Source organism: Diceros bicornis, chromosome 18 (assembly GCF_020826845.1).
Source record: "Diceros bicornis minor isolate mBicDic1 chromosome 18, mDicBic1.mat.cur, whole genome shotgun sequence".
Classification (NCBI taxonomy): Eukaryota; Metazoa; Chordata; class Mammalia; order Perissodactyla; family Rhinocerotidae; genus Diceros; species Diceros bicornis.
The window spans coordinates 41148054-41165663 of record NC_080757.1 but is presented as its reverse complement, the minus strand read 5'-3'; the positions used below and the strand labels follow the sequence as shown (position 1 = coordinate 41165663).

At 54.2% G+C, this 17610-nt stretch overlaps 2 protein-coding genes across 3 annotated transcripts in view; one reads left to right on the top strand and one right to left on the bottom strand.

Annotated features, from left to right (window-relative positions):
* The window catches only part of ODAD4 (outer dynein arm docking complex subunit 4), a 31991-nt gene extending 30827 nt beyond the window's left edge, over positions 1-1164 (bottom strand). Inside the window, exon 1 of the mRNA XM_058560975.1 lies at positions 1080-1164. Coding sequence (XP_058416958.1) covers positions 1080-1093 — 14 coding nt within the window. The 5' untranslated portion in view covers positions 1094-1164. The remainder of the gene's footprint in view (positions 1-1079) is intronic.
* The window catches only part of ACLY (ATP citrate lyase), a 42368-nt gene continuing 25415 nt past the window's right edge, over positions 658-17610 (top strand). For both annotated transcript variants that reach the window (XM_058560970.1, XM_058560969.1), the window contains exons 1-12: positions 658-764; positions 5182-5363; positions 6550-6672; positions 8385-8447; positions 8930-9120; positions 9528-9607; positions 10729-10859; positions 11664-11782; positions 12673-12809; positions 13528-13589; positions 15251-15368; positions 17426-17580. In XM_058560970.1, coding sequence (XP_058416953.1) covers positions 5205-5363; positions 6550-6672; positions 8385-8447; positions 8930-9120; positions 9528-9607; positions 10729-10859; positions 11664-11782; positions 12673-12809; positions 13528-13589; positions 15251-15368; positions 17426-17580 — 1338 coding nt within the window. In that variant the 5' untranslated portion in view covers positions 658-764; positions 5182-5204. The remainder of the gene's footprint in view (positions 765-5181; positions 5364-6549; positions 6673-8384; positions 8448-8929; positions 9121-9527; positions 9608-10728; positions 10860-11663; positions 11783-12672; positions 12810-13527; positions 13590-15250; positions 15369-17425; positions 17581-17610) is intronic.

Sequence of the window (17610 nt, the reverse complement as noted above, 5' to 3'; positions counted from 1 at the left end):
GCGTGTGAGGTGTGCCTGGCACTCTCCTAGCCCCACCTGCTCACCCCTTCCCCTTCCCTATCCCACATTGGGAGGTCTGGTCTGATTTCTCGGCCTCGCCCCACCGGCTCAATGGAGACGGTTCAGGTGCAAATAGGAAGGCAGTCTGCCACGGCTGCTTAAAAAGCGGGTCTAAGCAACTGGTGGCCGATTTCAGGCAGCCAGGATGCGGACGTTAGTTTCTCCCAGAGGGAGAGAGGAAGGAGACTCCAGGTCCCCAAAGCAGCGCTACACACTGTTCGCCCAACCCCCCACCGCCCCAAAACCCCCATCAGAGTGGCGGGCCATCCAGCCTCTAACAAATCAGGCCACGGCCCCCAGCCTCGAACGTTCTCCTCCCGGCGTAGCCCAGCCCATCTCCCCACCGGAGGCCCCGCCCCGAACCCGGCCCCGGCCTTGCTGGCTCGGGAGAGGCGGTGCCCGCCCGCGGTCTAGGACGGACGCGCTAGTTGGACTACAAATCCCAGCAGCCCCTGGGTTCCGCCCCCCGGGGGCGGGGCTGTACCGAGCAGCGAATTGGGAGGAGCGCTGGCGCTCAGGCTAGGGAACGCGTGTGACCAATCGCGGGGCGGCTCGCGCCGTGTGCCGATGGGGGCGGGGAGTAGACCCCCGGGGCCCAGACAAAAGCGGGATCCCGGGAGGCTTCGAGAGGCTGGAGCGCTCCGGTAGTGGGCGGTGAGTCAGGTACTGTGGAGGGAGCGCCGCGTACAGACTTTCTCAGAGTGGTAAGTGGCGGGTGGCTGCTTTCGCGGGAGGGCCCCCACCCAGGAGCTTCCTGCCTCCCCCCCAACCCGGAACCATCTCCCCGGACGCGGGCTTGTTGCTCACGCCCCCTCCCTGCACCGGCTTGGAAGTTTTGGGGGGGGGGTCTTAGCTTTAGGTTAGCCTTCGCCCGGGACCTCGGCCGGTGGCCGCGTGTCGACTCCCCCCTCCCCCCCTCCCATCCCAGTTCCTGGGAGTTTGCACAGGGCTTGCCGCCGTGTCTTGCTTTTCTCTCCGCTGAATTGTATTTGCCCCATCCTGGCGCCCCTCACCCCTACCTGGGACCAGTCATCGGGCCATTTCTTGCCCCATCTGGGTCCCCCACCGGATACCGGGGCCGGGAAGTAGAGCAGTGGCCAAACTCGCCTCTCCAGCCAGGTTCAAGCCCTTCCTCTTAGCTCTGTGGGGGAGTCGACTGAGCCCCGCGGAAGTGGAGGGAGCTAGTCGTGCGGGCCACGCGGGCCGGGCTGTCCCAGGGTACCTGAGGCCTGGCCTCGCCGCGAAGACCTGGCCATGGAACGGCGGCGCAAGAAGGACCTTCCTCGCTTTGGAGGTGCCGTCGGGGCCAGCCTTTAGGCGACAGATGGCCGGGCTGCCCGTCTCCCTCCCTACCCCTGCCGCTGCCGCTGAGCCTGGCTAAGCAAGGTCCTCAAGGAGCCTGAGGATGCTGCCGCCGCCCTCCTGTCGGGCCTGACAGAGGGCCAGTCCCAGCGCCTGCTGCCCTCTCCACTTGGCCGATGCCTTGCGGTACCAAGGAGTTCTGCCATTAGGTGGTCCCTGGCAGTTTGCCTGGGAAGAGGATTTTGGAGAGGATGGTTGGTGGCAGTACATAACACACTGCAGTCGGTCAGCTCCTTCCTCTCGTCACCCTTTAACTTTGCTCTCTGTTTCAGCCAGCTCAGTTCCTTCTGAAATGTTGGGTGAGGGACAGCTGGTAGACCCCAGCTGCCCAGAAGGGTAATTTTCACCTCTTAGCTTCTTAAACAGCTTTGGGGCCGGTGATGGGAAGACCCCTCAGACACTGGGCAGTTGCTGTCTCCGCCCCCAATCTGACACTATGCTTGCTGCAGTGGGGGACGCTCACAGAATTCTGCCTTTCTCCTTACTCCATGGATTGCCTGTCCTCTCAAAAAACCTCAGTCCTACGGATACTAACCTTAAAATGAGTGCTTTTTGTCCTTCCCAGAGACAGACCCTAAGTAACATCCCCAGTGATTCCTGTCCACTGGCTGTGTCCCAGGGGTACGTTCCTGGGGAACAGGCTCCTTTTATTCAGCCTTCCCTGTGGGCTCCTTCTGCCCTCGGTGGCTGCTGTGGATGAACTCAATCCTGGGTCACTTACCCTGTCTGTAAAAAAGACCCCATTCAGCTCATAAGATCCCTCCCTTGGAGTGTATGTGTGTGTTTTCAGGTTCCTTGGCATGATGTCCCCCAAATGGTTTACACGTTTATCTGTTACTAGGTAACAGTTCCTGGGGCCCCAAAGTGGACCCCAGGGGTCTTAGCTGTGCCCTGAAACCATCTGTCACCAGTTTGACAGTACATTCAGTTCCTAGGGAGGCAGCCAAAGACTTTAGAGGGAGCTCCCCAAACCCAGATTGGTGTACACTTTAAGCCCCTTTCTCACTAGAGCAAATATTCTTAACTGGTGGTTTGTGGACCATCAGATCAGAGTCACAGGTCAGCACCTTGAAATGATATGCACAGTTGAGTATGTGTACATTTTTCTGGGCTTTTCTTCAGATGCTCAAAAGAGTCTGAGACCTCAAATAAGTTAAGAGCCACTGCCCTAGAGAGACTTCAGAACCCCACTGAATAATTAAACTTATGATTTGTCTCCACCAAGTCCCCTCCCTGTGTTTATGAGCCTCCTTACCCTGCATTGGTGAATAGGCAGAGGCCAGATTCCTTTATTCTGTCGTATAAGGGCCTCCCCTTCTAAGCCAAAGTGCTCTAGTGGCAAATATGTCGTTTTGGTAAACTGGCAAATCTTTTCTGTCCTGTATCATCTCCCTGTTGTGTCTTCTCTCCCATCCTTCTTCCGAGGACCTTATGGAGATGAGCTCTTGGGTCTGAGATTTCATCTGGGGCTCAAGAAAATTGTGATTTTTTTCCGCTGCAGAAGGTCCCTTTTCTCACCCTTGTCATTTCCAAAGTTGGGTCTTTGTTTTGGGAGGTGCCAGGTTTAGGAGTTTTTTGTTCTGGGAGTGTCTATCAGACTTCTCTCTGCTGGAGAGGCTTAGCTGAGGGGCTTCCTTCCTCCTGGAGTTTGTGATCACTTGTGCCTGATGTGTCTGAACTGCTGAGAGTGGTCAGAAGCTGCCTGCTCCTTTCTCTGCTTGATCTGCCTTGGGCTACACTCTCTTTGGGAGAGGGGTTGGGGCAGGTGTACCCATCTGATTTCAGGACCAGTTTTTCTGGTCTGAGTCAAGAAGGTTGGGAAATGGAGCTGGAGTGGGTGAGAGGCTGGAGGACTTTGGGGCCAGTGGGGCCAGTGGAGGCATCTCCTTTGGAGACTCATGTTGGGAAGGAGCTAGAAGTCATCCCAGGGGAAGGCCAGAAAAGGCAACATCTCCTTTGAGCCCCTTCCCAGCTACTTCACTTTGGGCCAGACACCAGACTGAATGTGCCCATTGTGCCCAGCTGGAGGCTAGCTGGGAGGCTGAGGGAGCCAGCCAAGCCAGGATTAGAACCTGAGCCCCAGTCTGGCCAACTGAGAGGGAGATGCAGAGTGGCCTCTGGAGTATTGGCCTTTCCTAAGCTGGGGATGGAGACCAGCCTTCCTGTGTGTATAAACTAGCCAGCTCCCTAACTCCACCCTCCTTTATTTGACTTTCCTCCCCCAGCAAATTAAACAACTTCAGTTCTTTGTGGGAGACACAAGAGTGACTTTTCCTGATCTGGCCAAGCTCTTGGCATGAATGACTTGGTTTCCTCCCCCTCCCCCATTCCTCTCCCCAGCTCTCCTGTCACTACCTGTCAGAGAAGGGTGTGTCAGGACAAAGCAGTGGGGAGGGAAGATGAAGAAATTGTCATCACAGACTCTTCTGTAAGGTGAAGGGGGGCATGGCCTTGTTCTTGGAGAAATGGTCTTTTCTCTCGGGCTGAGGTGTGCAGTTTTCTGGAGACTAGGAGTAAGAAGGTTTGGATTCAAGTCTTTGGTCCCCTGCTAATTAGTTAGGCTTCTTGGGCAAGTTATCTTAACCCCTCCCAGCTTTTATTTCTCATCTAAGAAATAGGGTTCTGAATCTCGACATACCTCACAGCGCTCCCATAAGGTAAATTTCTGTATACATGTGACTGAGAATGCTTGCTGCCTCCTCCCTCAGCTCTGGCTCAGTTGAAAGTGACCACTACAGGGGCCGGCCTGGTGGCGCAAGCGGTTGAGTGCGCGCGCTCCGCTGCGGCGGCCCGGGGTTCGCTGGTTCGGATCCCGGGCGCGCACCGACGCACTGCTTGGCAGGCCATGCTGTGGCGGCGTCCCATATAAAGTGGAGGAAGATGGGCACAGATGTTAGCCCAGGGCCGTCTTCCTCAGCAAAAAAAGAGGAGGATTGGTGGATGTTAGCACAGGGCTGATCTCCTCACAAAAAAAAAAAAAAAAAAAAAAGTGACCACTACAGAGTGGTCCCCAGAGAGGCCTGTGTTTTGCTCTGAATTAGCAGCCAAGTGACTCAGTGGGGCGGGTGGTCTGACCCACTGAAGGTCACAGTTCCCCCGCCCCGTGTCTGCTCTGAACTCAGGGGTGAGAGTCTAGTGTCCTGGGAGAAATGAGCTTTGAGATGACTCTTCATCTTTGCTCCTGGGGGCTCGATCCTGCCTGAGGCTAAGAAAACTTGCTGGCCTGGCCCTCTGCCTGGTGGTTTATAAGTGTGTGAAATGGGGTGAGTCTGGATGGGGTAGATGAAACCTGTGGTGGGGGTAAGGCCGGCTTTGCACCATTCCAGCTGTGCTCCCCTCCAGTCATAGAACCAAAGGGTGTGTTTCAGTGTCTGTGTGCCCTCCTCGGGTGGGACGGCACTCAGGTTTGGGTCACATCACTAGGATTTCTGGTCTCCCCATCCAGCTGCCTTTGGCTCCAGGACGAATGTGGCTATGGGTGATCTGGTTTGCCTAGAGAGAGTAGAGACAGGGTTGAGGCCCGGAGTCCCAGGAGAAATGCCACCTTTGTTTTTCTCCATCTTCCCTCCCCCATCATTTCTTGATCCTCCTTCTCTGCTGTCAAAAGTGCTGTTTGAGATCTCCCTTCCATCCTTCCTGCTGGGGCAGCTCTTCTTCTCCCTCTTGAGAAGGGCTGAGATCTGTTTTACTGTCTGGGGGCAGCTAGGTGTAGGTCTCCATTTCCCTGCCTCTTCTGACCAGCTCCTCTTACCCCGACAGGTAGAGCAGGTCCCTCTGCAGCCATGTCAGCCAAGGCGATTTCAGAGCAGACGGGCAAAGAGCTCCTTTACAAGTACATTTGCACCACGTCGGCCATCCAGAACCGCTTCAAGTATGCCCGGGTCACCCCTGACACAGACTGGGCCCACCTGCTGCAGGACCACCCCTGGCTGCTCAGCCAGGTGAGCCCGCCCCCATCCTGAGCCCTTCTTCCAGGCCCAGAGTCCGAGGAGAGAAAGGGTCGGTCTGTTGGAGATGTCCGAGCGGGGCATGTGATGGCAGACTGCCTGCGTCAATGGGCAGTGGGCATGGGCTGGGCAGGGTTTTGTGTCCAGCTCTGGGCTCCGCATTTTGAGGCACGCTGGCATGGTAGGCAGAGCATGGAAGGGACAAAATGGAGTCCAATGCTCTGTCTATTAAGCATGTCACCTGTGGCAAGCCATTTCACCTCTCTGAGTTTTACATTCCCCAGCTGTCAGATGAGCATAACACTCACCCTATGAGCTGTAAAGATTAGCAAGAATGTCTGGAAAGCATTCAGTGTACTGCCTGGCGCTTGGTAGATGCTCAGTAAAAAGTGGGTATGTGCCCCCTCCTCCCTCCAAAGTAGAGCATATCAGGAATGGGCCATGAGGAAGTGTGACATTGTACTTTGTGTAGAATGACTGATGGCCCTGTAGAGGCCAGCCTAGATTAGAGGCTTCTCTCTTTGGATCCCTTCAGGGCCATTGTTGGGAAGGCTTGGGAAGCTTAGACATCTTTGGCAGATCCCAGAGAGCAGGCCTAGGACCAATGGTAGGGGTTTCAGAGATGCAAATTTCTGCCCACTGTGAGGCAACCCAACCACAAAGGAAGCTGCCTCCAGAGATAGTGAATTTCCTAGTGCTGGAGGTGTGTGAACAGTGGCTAGGGGCTGCTTGGATTTGTAGACAGGGTTCAAACACAGATGGGGTTGACCAGATGACCTCTAAGGTCCTTTGTCACCCCAAGCTTCTGTCTCTGTTTTTCCTCTTGGAACTCAGGCGCTGGTCCATGTTCTGAGGAGTTTACAGTTTAACGAATCTAAGATCCCACATAGGGATTGTAGGGGATCACTTATTCATTCAGCAGGTATTTGGTGAGCACCTACTTTGTGCCAGGCCCCATCCTGGGCACGGATGGCTCTAGATTTCTGGTTGTCAAAAGATGTAGTCTGGGACAGGTGAAGAAGCTTCTAGGAGTTGACCCTGAAGGATGGGTGGGATCAGCTTTGGGAATGGAGTGTATGGGAAGCCACCCAGGCTCTCCTGTGTTTTGGGTCCCCAAACTATCACCTTTTAACTCTGCCCTCTCTTTCCTTGCTCTAAATACAAACTCCTCTTCTTCCAGAGCTTGGTGGTCAAGCCAGACCAGCTGATCAAACGGCGTGGAAAGCTGGGCCTAGTTGGGGTCAACCTTACTCTGGATGGGGTCAAGTCCTGGCTGAAGCCTCGGCTGGGACAGGAGGCCACAGTAAGTGTGGGTAGAGGGTCCGGGTGGATGTGCTGTGGTAACAGAAGCAAACATGGTTGCCTCCAGCTCAGCTACCCTGTGAATCACCCCCGCAACTGGTCAGATTGCAGACTGCGAGAGGTGGGAGTCCTGCAGAGCTGACTTAGAAAGCAGGACCGGTCGTGGTGCTCATTCCCAGCTCCCCCATCAGGAAATGGCAAGATGTGCTGCCAAAGGAACCCCAATACAATTTGAAAGCCAGGGGGCAGTGGTCTGTTTCTTTAACGACAATCGTGGAGATGGGACTCTGAGGCCCATTCTGGGAACTCCTTTCTTTTCAGTTTCCAGAAAGTGTATGGTAGCTTGTCATGACATGCATACCTAAGAGGGTGGGTAAAAAAAGTTGAAGAAGAGAGATGCAGAATCATTTAGGCAGAAATGTTATTGGGCCAAGAACCTAGGATGAGACTGTTAATACTACTGAGGAATAAATTCACTTCTTGGCTTCTCCTGGCTAGATGATTAATTTCAACACTGTAGATGAGAGAGCTAAAGTGCAATATGGTTTAGGAAGGCTAAGAGATACTCAGAAATAAATTGCCTTTCCTTTTCTTCTCACTCCCAAAGGGAGCTGGAGACTGAAGGGAGGGAGTGGGCTGAGGCTTGGCTTAGACTGGGGAGGATGTGCCATCCACACCTGGCTGTGTCCCTCTGGGGTGACCATGGACTAGAGGTGAAGTGTTCTCTTCCTTGGCTGCCCCGGAAGTAGGATGAAGATGGCGATGGAGCCGTCTCCCTCTCTTGTTGAGCTTCCTCAAATCAGCTCTTCGTGTTAATTTCCCAGCTTGTGGCTCTCATGGATAAAGAGGGATCCTTGAAGTTGTCCATGGGCCTGGGGGTGTAGGGATCTTGACATTCATGCTTCCAGGCCTTTGGGGAGAGGACGGCAGGGTTGGGGATGGAGCAGTGTCCCCAGAGGTCCTCATGCTCCCTTTTCCTCAGCTGGCTCTTGGGAGGGGGATGTCAGGGACATCTGAGCTGGCAGCAGTGTCGGCCCTGGCAGGAGCGGCTCATTACCTCTGATGGATCACTGTCTGGTCCCTGACTCAGCAATGACGCACAGGCGGGCGGGGGCTTCGGGACACGGTGGGATGAGGGCTATTTCACCTCGGCTGCCACCAGGGACCCAATCAAACTGATTAGCTCTGCAGGCCTGTTGTCCTCAGCCAGAAAAGTCTGTGCGGAAAAGTTTTCCCCGTCGAGCTCTCAGCCCTGCCCCCAGTCCCCCATGCCTGGACTCGTGTCCTTGGGCTGGCTCTCCCTGCCTGAGCTGTGGGATAGATAGGCTTGATTTGTCTGAGCTTTTTAAGTTGTGCGGCGGCAGGGAGGGAGATGATTCCTGATCTCTGCTTTTGGGGTTGGGGCGATGTGGCAGTTCATTTATCATCCTCCAGAGGAGGCAGAACAAGAATGTGCAAGATCAGTACATGTCGAAGTGTGGCTGGCACAAGGGCGAGCAGATGGAAGAGGGGCTCTCATGAGGACTTCTTTAGCTTAGGCGTCTGTGACCTCATTGCCTTGGTTTCTGGAACAATCTCTGCTGAGTGTTGTGGTAGTGCTTGGGTCCCACCTTTGATAGGAGCTTGAGGTAGAAGGAGCAGAGGGCGATCCCTCCTGCCCTGGGGGGCAAGATGCGCTGTCTGTCTAAGCTTTATCTTCCTTAATCTCCATAGGTTGGCAAGGCCAGAGGCTTCCTCAAGAACTTTCTGATCGAACCCTTTGTCCCCCACAGTCAGGTATGTGTGAGGTGGCTCCAAGCTGGATTTTCTCCCTCCTGGAACTTTGTGTTTGTCGACCCCAAAATGATGAGAGGAGAAATCAAGCTGCTGGAGAAAAGTCAAGGGACCAGAGTCTCTGACGTTGTGCTGAGGGTCTCAGGGTGCTATGGAGCAGGGAGTCCAGAGATGAAGAAAAGGGCTTAGTTTGCAGCAGGGAGGAATCTGGGGTGGTAACAGAGGGGACTTCCCAGTGCTGGGATGAGAAAGACTTGAAGGCAGGACCCCCTCCCCCAGATCAGGTCATGCTGGCTCAGCCTGGACTGTCACCCGGCAAGGCAGTGGCTTCTTTTCTCCTCTAGTCCCTGAGGGGAGGATGGTGAATAGGTCTCCCCTGGTGAGACCTGGGGAGACCTGGGTTTTAGAAATGAGACCACAAGAATTGGGCTCCTCATCCCCAGTTCAGTGCCCCTCACATATGTGGTGCTCTCTTCCTCTGTAAGGCCGAGGAGTTCTACGTCTGCATCTATGCTACCCGAGAAGGGGACTACGTCCTGTTCCACCATGAGGGGGGCATGGATGTGGGTGATGTGGACGCCAAAGCCCAGAAACTGCTCGTCGGCGTGGACGAGAAGCTGAGTCCTGAGGACATCAAGAAACACCTGTTGGTTCACGCCCCTGAAGACAAGAAAGAGTTGAGTGAGAGGGATGGTAGGGAGGTGGCAGTGGGGGGACAGGGAAGGCTGACAGTCTCTGGGCACAGAGCAGGGAAAGCAGAGGGTGGAGGTGGGGAGTAGGCGGTAGGCACAGCCCTCCCTGTCCCAAGGAGGGGAGCTGGGGTCGGAGGGGAGGCTGGCTCTGACTGAAATATGCCGTCAGCGTCCCTCACCTCCTCGCCCTGTCTGTCTGGCACCTCCTCCTCTGGCTACATGCCTGACAGCTCCTTGCCACCCCGGTGGCTGAAGAGCCGTGTCCAGGGAGCAGGGTTTGCAGGAGAAAACGAGGGGTTGGCGGGGTGTCAGGATGTCAGGAAGTGGAGCTGTCAGTGGCAGAGAGATTGCTGCTCCCTGATGGACTGTCCTTCTCTCCCTCCCCCTTTAGCATTCTAGCCAGCTTTATCTCCGGCCTCTTCAATTTCTATGAGGATCTGTACTTCACCTACCTCGAGATCAACCCCCTTGGTAACTGGCTCTGCTGGCGTGGGATGGGGCAAGGGTCAGTTATAGCAGGGTCCCAGTGCTTATCGTAACCTTGGCCTTCACTTTTGGGGGACCAGACCCCCACTTGTAGAATGGTGTGCAGGGAGCTCTCCAAGCTCATTGAGTGCAGGCTCCTGTTTCTGAGTTCTCAGAAGACAGTGATTATTCCTCTTTTTAACCAACTCCAGCTTCTTTTTTGGTCTTAATTGGTTCAGTGAGGGGAGTTCCTGGTTTTGATCTGACTGTGTACTCTGTGGCTGTTCCTGCCAGTGGGTTAGGCTGTTCTACCAGGAGCGGGGCTGCCTCTGCACTGGCCTGACCCTTCAGGCCCTTCTTTCCTCTCTGTGCCCTCGGAGGCCCCCCAGCCACTCCCCCTCCGGGAGCTGGTCAATCATTGACCCCCAAGGCTGGGAAGACCTTGGTCCAAGCCTCTTGTGTCATGCTGTGAAGCAGGCAGGTGGCGTAAGCTGGCTCTGGCCAGGGCTTCTCAGGGCAAAGTCCTGATTCCAGATTCCAGCTGGGGCTGCAGCCCCTCTAATGGACCAGATGGTTCTATGCTAACTTAATTAGCTAAAGGGCTCTGGGGAAAAGGGAAGATGGCTATCCAGTGAAGCAGCAGTAAGTGAACCCTGCTGACTGGGGGCCCAGTGCACCCATGGCTTCCCACTCCCCCGACAATGAGGCTTCCCCTAGGCGGACCCTAGGAAACCCAAAGGTGCATACCTATCGAGGGTCTTCATAGCAGTCTGTACCTTAAACACTTTTTTTTTGATGGCAGGGCCCTGGATGGGTGAATGGTTAGATATTTAAGGCTTGGAGTATAGCATTTTATAAAAATGTTTAAAAATTGCTATGGCAACTTTTTAAAACAGACTTCCCTTAGGTCAGGGAAGGGTAATTAGTCTTACAGGATTTGTTTTTCCTTTAAGAGGGGGGAAGCTGTGTCTCTATAAGGGCCATTCTGGTTTCTTGATGAGCTAGGGAATTATTAGGCCTGTGTGGGACCCCATGGGAGCAGTGTGGGGGGAAGTCTGGGGGGGTTTGGAGGTTGTTGGTCGCCTCTGCCTTGGGCTGGTGTCTGATTGCCTCTGCTTTTCTCACAGTCGTAACCAAAGATGGCGTCTATGTCCTTGACTTGGCAGCCAAGGTGGATGCCACTGCCGACTACATCTGCAAAGTGAAGTGGGGCGATATAGAGTTCCCTCCCCCCTTCGGGAGGGAGGCTTATCCAGAGGTAAGACTGGTTTGGGGAGGAGAGGGAGGGTGATAGGGGAGGGTGATTAATCTCAGACGAGCCTTTGGCCCCCCTTGTGGGCTGTATATTTGGCAGGGAAAGGAAGGCCAAGAACCATTTAATTTTCTTAAAACCCCAAAGGGGGTGGGGTGGGAGTCAGCCAAGCCTCTGAATCCCAGCCAGAAATCCTTTTAGACTTCTCCCTCAATCAACCTCCCTGGGCTTTTAACTTGATTTGTTGCTTCTCGATAATTCCAAGTGGCCTACCCTGATCCTGTTGGGAAGGTAGTTGTCTCTGCCACTTGCTGAGAATTTTAATTGCTCCTTCCCACCCCATCCTCTGAGAGGTCCTCACAGCGAAATCAGGCCTGGGTGATGTAACCCAGGTCAAGGGAAGAGGCTAGGCTGGGCGGGGCTGGAGAAGGGGTGGTGTCTGGAGAGGGGAGAGGGGCAGGTGATGAGCTAAGCAGGCCGATGCTGGGAGTGGGGGCCCTGGTAGAAGCAGAGTGATACAGTGAGGCTCAGGACTTGGGCAGAGGGCCATGGACTTGAAGTCGGAGAGAAAGAAGTTGGAAAGTTTGTCCCCAAGCCATGACTCGCCGTGGGTGGTTTTGGTACTTGAAGACACCATCATGTTTTGTTCCAGGCATGCAGAGCCCTGCACAGCTCTTTCTCCCTGACCCTATTAAGGGAATTGATGACCTCTTCATGTGTCTCCAGGGAAAGGGGAGGGGAGGGTCCTGGGATCTGGGACCTGGTGAACGGGGTGTCCCCAGGGCCCACCTGTTGCTGTCTGGTCCCTAGGAAGCTTACATTGCAGACTTGGATGCCAAAAGTGGGGCGAGCCTGAAGCTGACCTTGCTGAACCCCAAGGGGAGGATTTGGACCATGGTGGCTGGAGGTGGCGCCTCTGTCGTATACAGGTGACTGAGGGGGCTGCTGAAGGGGTGTCAGCCGGGTCCACCCAGGGTCCACATGTGTGTGACCTGGATCAAGTTGCTTCATTTCTGGGGGTCTCTAGTTTCTCACTTTGGTGCAGAGCAGGAACTCGTGGGGCATCCCAGAGGGGTTCGAGGGGCTCCACTGAGGGCCTGCACCTTCTTGTTTGCTTCATGATGAAGTTATTGTTACTAGTTTTAGTTCTTATAATTAGTGATATGTGCTTCATGCAAAGGTACAGCAAGTACAGAAAATGAGCCAGAAAGTCAACATTGCCTGACTCGTTCCCCACCCCCCCCCACCAGGTCACCATGGTGACCATGTTGCTGTGTGTCCTTCCAGGTGTTTTTAGTGCCTGTATAAGTCTTCATACTTTTACACTTTGTAGAAATACTGGGGTCATATTCTACACCCTCTGCAGTAATTGGTGGTTTTTCACTTGAAGCACAGTAGACGTCTGCTCGTTTCTGGACCTGTGATCTGCCACGTTCCCTCCCTTGCTTGGCTGGGCTCTTTCCTCTGGCTGCAGCACAGTTTTCCTTCTCTTTTTGGCAGCCTGGCAGGGACTCCTGGAGTGTGCACTTTTTCCTTTGTGTCGGGAGATGGTCCTTGTTTGTTTTCCCTACCATTGCCGATCCGGGGCCCCAGCCTGGCCCAGGGCAGGCAGAGTGCACTGCCCGGGGGTGTCTGATGCAGCACAGTTAACCTTCAGGTGTGACTGGCGTGGGGCTCGAGGGTGGGAGGTGAGAGGTCAGTTCTACAGCCTGACTTCAGGGCTTCCGGGGCATCTGCGTGTCCTCCCAGGCACCAGGCTGCCTGCCACCCTCTGCTGTCTGAGTCAGAGCCAGCACTGACTTCTGTGTCTCCCTGGCAGTGATACCATCTGCGACCTAGGGGGTGTCAATGAGCTGGCCAACTATGGGGAGTACTCGGGTGCCCCCAGCGAGCAGCAGACCTATGACTATGCCAAGACGATCCTGTCCCTCATGACCCGTGAGAAGCACCCAGATGGTGAGACACACACGTGCTTCTTCCCCAGGATGGCCCAGTGGGCTGCAGTGGGAACAGCTTTGGGCTAGGAAGCACTGAGGTCATGGTCCTGGTCCTTTGCAACCTGGGGCTAGTCATTTAACTTCTGGACCTCAGTTTCCCCGACTGCACAATGGGCAGTGACAGCATCTATCAGATGGGGGCCTCTGAGAGGCAAGGAGGTGATATGTACATGACGTCCTATGAGCAGGCCTGAGGGAGGCAGCAGCAGCACGCTCTTACTCTGACTGCTGTAAACTCAGTTCTTCATGGCCCACTGAGACATTCATTACCTGGGCTGTGTGAGGCCAGCCTCCCTTTACCCCCTGTCCAGTGTTTGGGGGCTACACACACCAGATCCCCTTCCTTTAAGCTGGTTAGAGAGAGATTCCCATCAGGGATATCCACGACCAGGATGGGATGCCAATAGGATTGATGAGGAGTCTGTGGGTTTGGATTAACCACCTGCTTGGTGGCATAGGTCATGGAGAGTTGAGTTGATAAGGCTGGCAGTTGAGTTGATAAGGCTGGCAGACATCAGGAGAGACCAACCTGCTCCCCCTGCCTGTGCACTGATACCTCCTAACAGTTGGGGAACCCTTGCTCAGAGGAGGGAGAACTCTCCCAGTTGGGTTTCTGGCAGGATGCTCAAGTCTACATTTCTAACCCTTTTTTGACTTCTGTCTTACTCCAAACGCAGGCAAGATCCTCATCATTGGAGGCAGCATCGCAAACTTCACCAATGTGGCTGCCACATTCAAGGTAACCAGCTGCAATGGACTTTGTGGTTTCTGGGGAACGTGGGTTTGGGGCAAGCAGAAAGGAGGTTCCCACAAGCAAAGTTTGAGACAGAAGTGAGTTTCCCAGTCTGAGTAGAGGCTCTTGCCCCAGGGTCCTCTGGTGGGGATGCAGAAGACACTGAAACAGAGCTGGATCAGAAGCTGTGTGTCTCTGGGCAAGTAGCTGACACTTGCTGGGCCATCACTCTCCCATCTGAAGTGAGGAGAAGGGGAGTTTCTGCCTTCCTCCCTTTCAGGACCACTTCTTGAAGAACTGGCTCAGTTGATCTTCATTCTCAACACTCCATTGTGAGACTTGCTGGGTTCTCCACAACTCCTAGTCTTTGTCTCTCAGTCATCAGCCCCTTCTCTAGAATGAGGAATGAGGAAAGTGTTTTGATGATCTGGGCCTTCTACTCATCCAGCCAGGTGCCCGTCCGCTTGGGTCCCGGTGCACAGGTCAGGGATCAAGAAGGATGACAGAGCTGACATGTCTCAAAGGCAGCCACCTCAGGGGACCATTTATTATTCCACAGTCGGGTGCTCATTGAAGCTATTCAGAACAATGTGCTCCATCTGGTCGTTCCATATAAGTTTTGAGAATAATGAATAAAATAAATGTCAGCCTTGGAAGTCTGAGCTCTCCAGAAGTGGGGGACCAGGCCTCATCAGTCCTGCCTAAAACAAGGTGTCCCTAATTGGACCTGATTCAACAGACAAATCGGGGCCGGCCCCGTGGCACAAGCGGTTAAGTGCGCGTGCTCCGCTGTGGCGGCCCGGGGTTTGCTGTTTCGGATCCCCAGGCGTGCACTGACGTACCACTTGGCAAGCCATGCTGTGGCGGCGTCCCATATAAAGTGGAGGAAGATGGGCATGGATGTTAGCCCACGGCCAGTCTTCCTCAGCAAAAAGAGAAGGATTGGCAGATGTTAGCTCAGGGCCGATCTTCCTCACACAAAAAAAAAACAAAAACAAAAGAAACCAGACAAACCTGAGACAGGTCAGTCTCGATATTTGTTTTAATTTCTGAGCAACCCTAGAATAAAGGCAGCACTGGTGATAAGGGCGGTTAGGTCTAGAGCAGGAGCTGGGTGTAAAGCTTTGGGTGAAATGCCTTGGGTGACAAATTGGACTGCTGACCCAGTAAACTAGCCGTCTGTTTTGGGGGAGAAAACTGGCACACACCCGTACCTTCATTCTCCCACGTTTCTAAAGTTGACCCCATTGCAAGGTCTAGTCCCCTAAATCGTTGGAAGAAGCTCTTCTAGGACTTTGACATTTAAGTAGACTGTGTCCTGATACCTTTGAGAACTCTTGCCTAGGACCCCAGCATAGATTTCCCCCCAAGTTGCAAGAAGAGGTAAGAGAATGACTGTAGAGGGGACAAGGGAGAGACCAACAGTCCCACACGGAGGGTTTTTACTCTCGGCTACTCCAGATTCTCACCTCAGCAACATCACACACGATTGCCTGTCCTAGGGATTTGGGTTGCTAGTGCATAGTCCAGTCCACACTTGTAAAGTTCGTGGCTGCTGTGGGCACCTCAGGAGGAGCAGCCCCTGGTACATTTATCATGGATATAAATAATTGATTTATGGCTGCCTTATTTTTAGTCACATGTCTGTCGCCCCTCTGTGCTTCCAGGGCATTGTGAGAGCGATTCGAGATTACCAGGGCCCCCTGAAGGAGCACGAGGTCACAATCTTTGTCCGAAGAGGTGGCCCCAACTATCAGGAGGGCTTACGGGTGATGGGAGAAGTCGGTAAGATGGGGGACCTTTCCTTCCCACCCTGTGTGTCGGTGGCCTGCCTCCTTGGGATTCCTGAAAGAGCCAGTCTTTGGACACCTCCATGCTCTCCCACTCCCCTTTCTGCAGGTGCCACTTGCTTCTACTTCCATTGTCTGCCCTCCTCTGACAGAGCACCTGTCCTAAACTTCAGAATGGGCAGTAACACATTTTCAGTCAGCTATTTGCTTAACAAATATTTGCGGCAGGCCTGCCCTGTGCTGGGCTCCGTGCTAAGTAAGCACTGGGGTTACAGTCACACACGAGACAGACGGCAAGCCCTTGTGCAGTTGAGAACATTGGCCATAATGTCAGGTAGTGCTAAGAACCATGAAGGACCACAAAGCAGGGTTAAGGGAGAGCATGTGTGGGAGGTCACAGGGCAGTTTTAAATGGAGAGATCAGAGAGTGCTGGACCAAAAAGGTGGCATTCAAGCAAAGACCTGGAGGAGAGGAGGGAGCAGCGCAGTGGTGGCTATTTGCAGAGGAAAGGGCAAGTTCCAGGGCCCTGAGGTGGGAGTGTGCCTGTGCTTGGGACCAGTGGGGAGGGCCATGGGACTGGGGCTAAGGGAGGGAGGGGCAGGGTGTTGGGAGACAGAGGCAGAGAGGCAGTGGGAGCAGACGTGTGGGGCTAGTATAGGTCCCAGGAGCACTTGGCTGTGACCGTGGGCTGGCAGCTGCTGGATGACTTTGAGCAGAGGAGTGACATACTTTGACTTCGATTTGAAAGGGTTATGTTGGCTGCTGGGTGGAGAAAAGACACAAGGGCAGCCAGGGTAGAATCAGGGAGACCAGAGAGCTGTGACAGCCTTCCAGGACAGAGTGGTGGCCTGGACTGAGGGTAGAGGTGGAGGGAGACAGAGGTAAGGGGTCAGGCCCAACCTCTGCTGGCCTGGATGTGGGGGATGTGTGGAGAAGGGTCTGGTAGTTGGTAGAACATGAGAGGGCTGCCCCTCACTGTAACAAGGGGGAGGCTGCGGCGTCTGTTTTGGTTTCCTTTCTCCCTTCTGCGTTTTGAGTGTCTCCTGCAGGTTCATGAGACCTGGGACTCAGAGCTTTCAAGTCTGGGACCACATCTCGTCAGTCAGGGCTAAAATCAAGTCTCCCTATGTTGACCTGATTGAGCTTGAAATACATGAACTTCGTGACCAGCAGCTTGGGCTTAAGTAAAGTGCAGCCCCCGTTGCTGAGAGCAGTTAACGTGTGGAACAGATGTTCATGGGAAGCGCCACAGGGGTGACGGATATATGACACTCTGGCTCAGTGAGCATGCCCTCTGATTGGGGAGAGAAAACCTTTCCGTCTTCCCGTTTTTCCGAATCTGGTTTCCATGGCAAACACTAAACCCACCTAAATCACTTTAAGTGGTGCCAAGTCCCAGTTTTCCTCTAAAACTGCGTAGCTGCCATGGGCCCGGTCCTCGGGGCACCACAGTGAGTGTTACTCAGTCACAGCTGGTTCCTTACACAAACAAGTAAACAGTGGCTCTGACAAGATGATGTCAGATAGGGATCTGTACGGGGAAGCAGGCAGGGTGGTGTGGAGGAGAGTGACTGCTGAGGTCAGGAAGGCCTGCCTCGGAGGTGGCAGCTGAGCCAAGCTGAGTAATGAAAGAGAGCAGCTGGGTGAAGATCTGGGGTGAGAGCTCCCTGCGGAGAAATGAGCAGGGCCAGAAGCCGGGGGAAATTCGGACAGGGGCCAGGCCAGGGAGGCTGGAGCGTGGCGACTGCAGGCCATGAGGCCGGGTTGGGGGCGCGGTGCAGACCCAGGGTCCAGGCTGTGCAGAGGAGGAGTGCAGGCTCTTGTGGTCGTTTGAGAGTGTCAGTAAAGCTGTTTCTTGCTCTTCTCATCAGCAAATGGTCTTTATACAGATTTGGTGATGAAGATGTGAGAGCTGACTTGTCCTGGATAACTAGTCTTGCATAGAAAGTGCCAGACGTCGGGCAGGACTCGAAAGGGACCTTTGCAGAGTCATGTGGACTTGGGCACTTATTTGAAGACTTGAATGATGGATTCTTTTCCCTTCCTCACAGGGAAGACCACTGGGATCCCCATCCACGTGTTTGGCACTGAGACTCACATGACGGCCATTGTGGGCATGGCCCTGGGCCACCGGCCCATCCCCAATCAGCCACCCACGGCAGCCCACACTGCAAACTTCCTACTCAATGCCAGTGGGAGCACGTCGGTAGGTGCCAGCTGTTCTCTACCTTAAAGC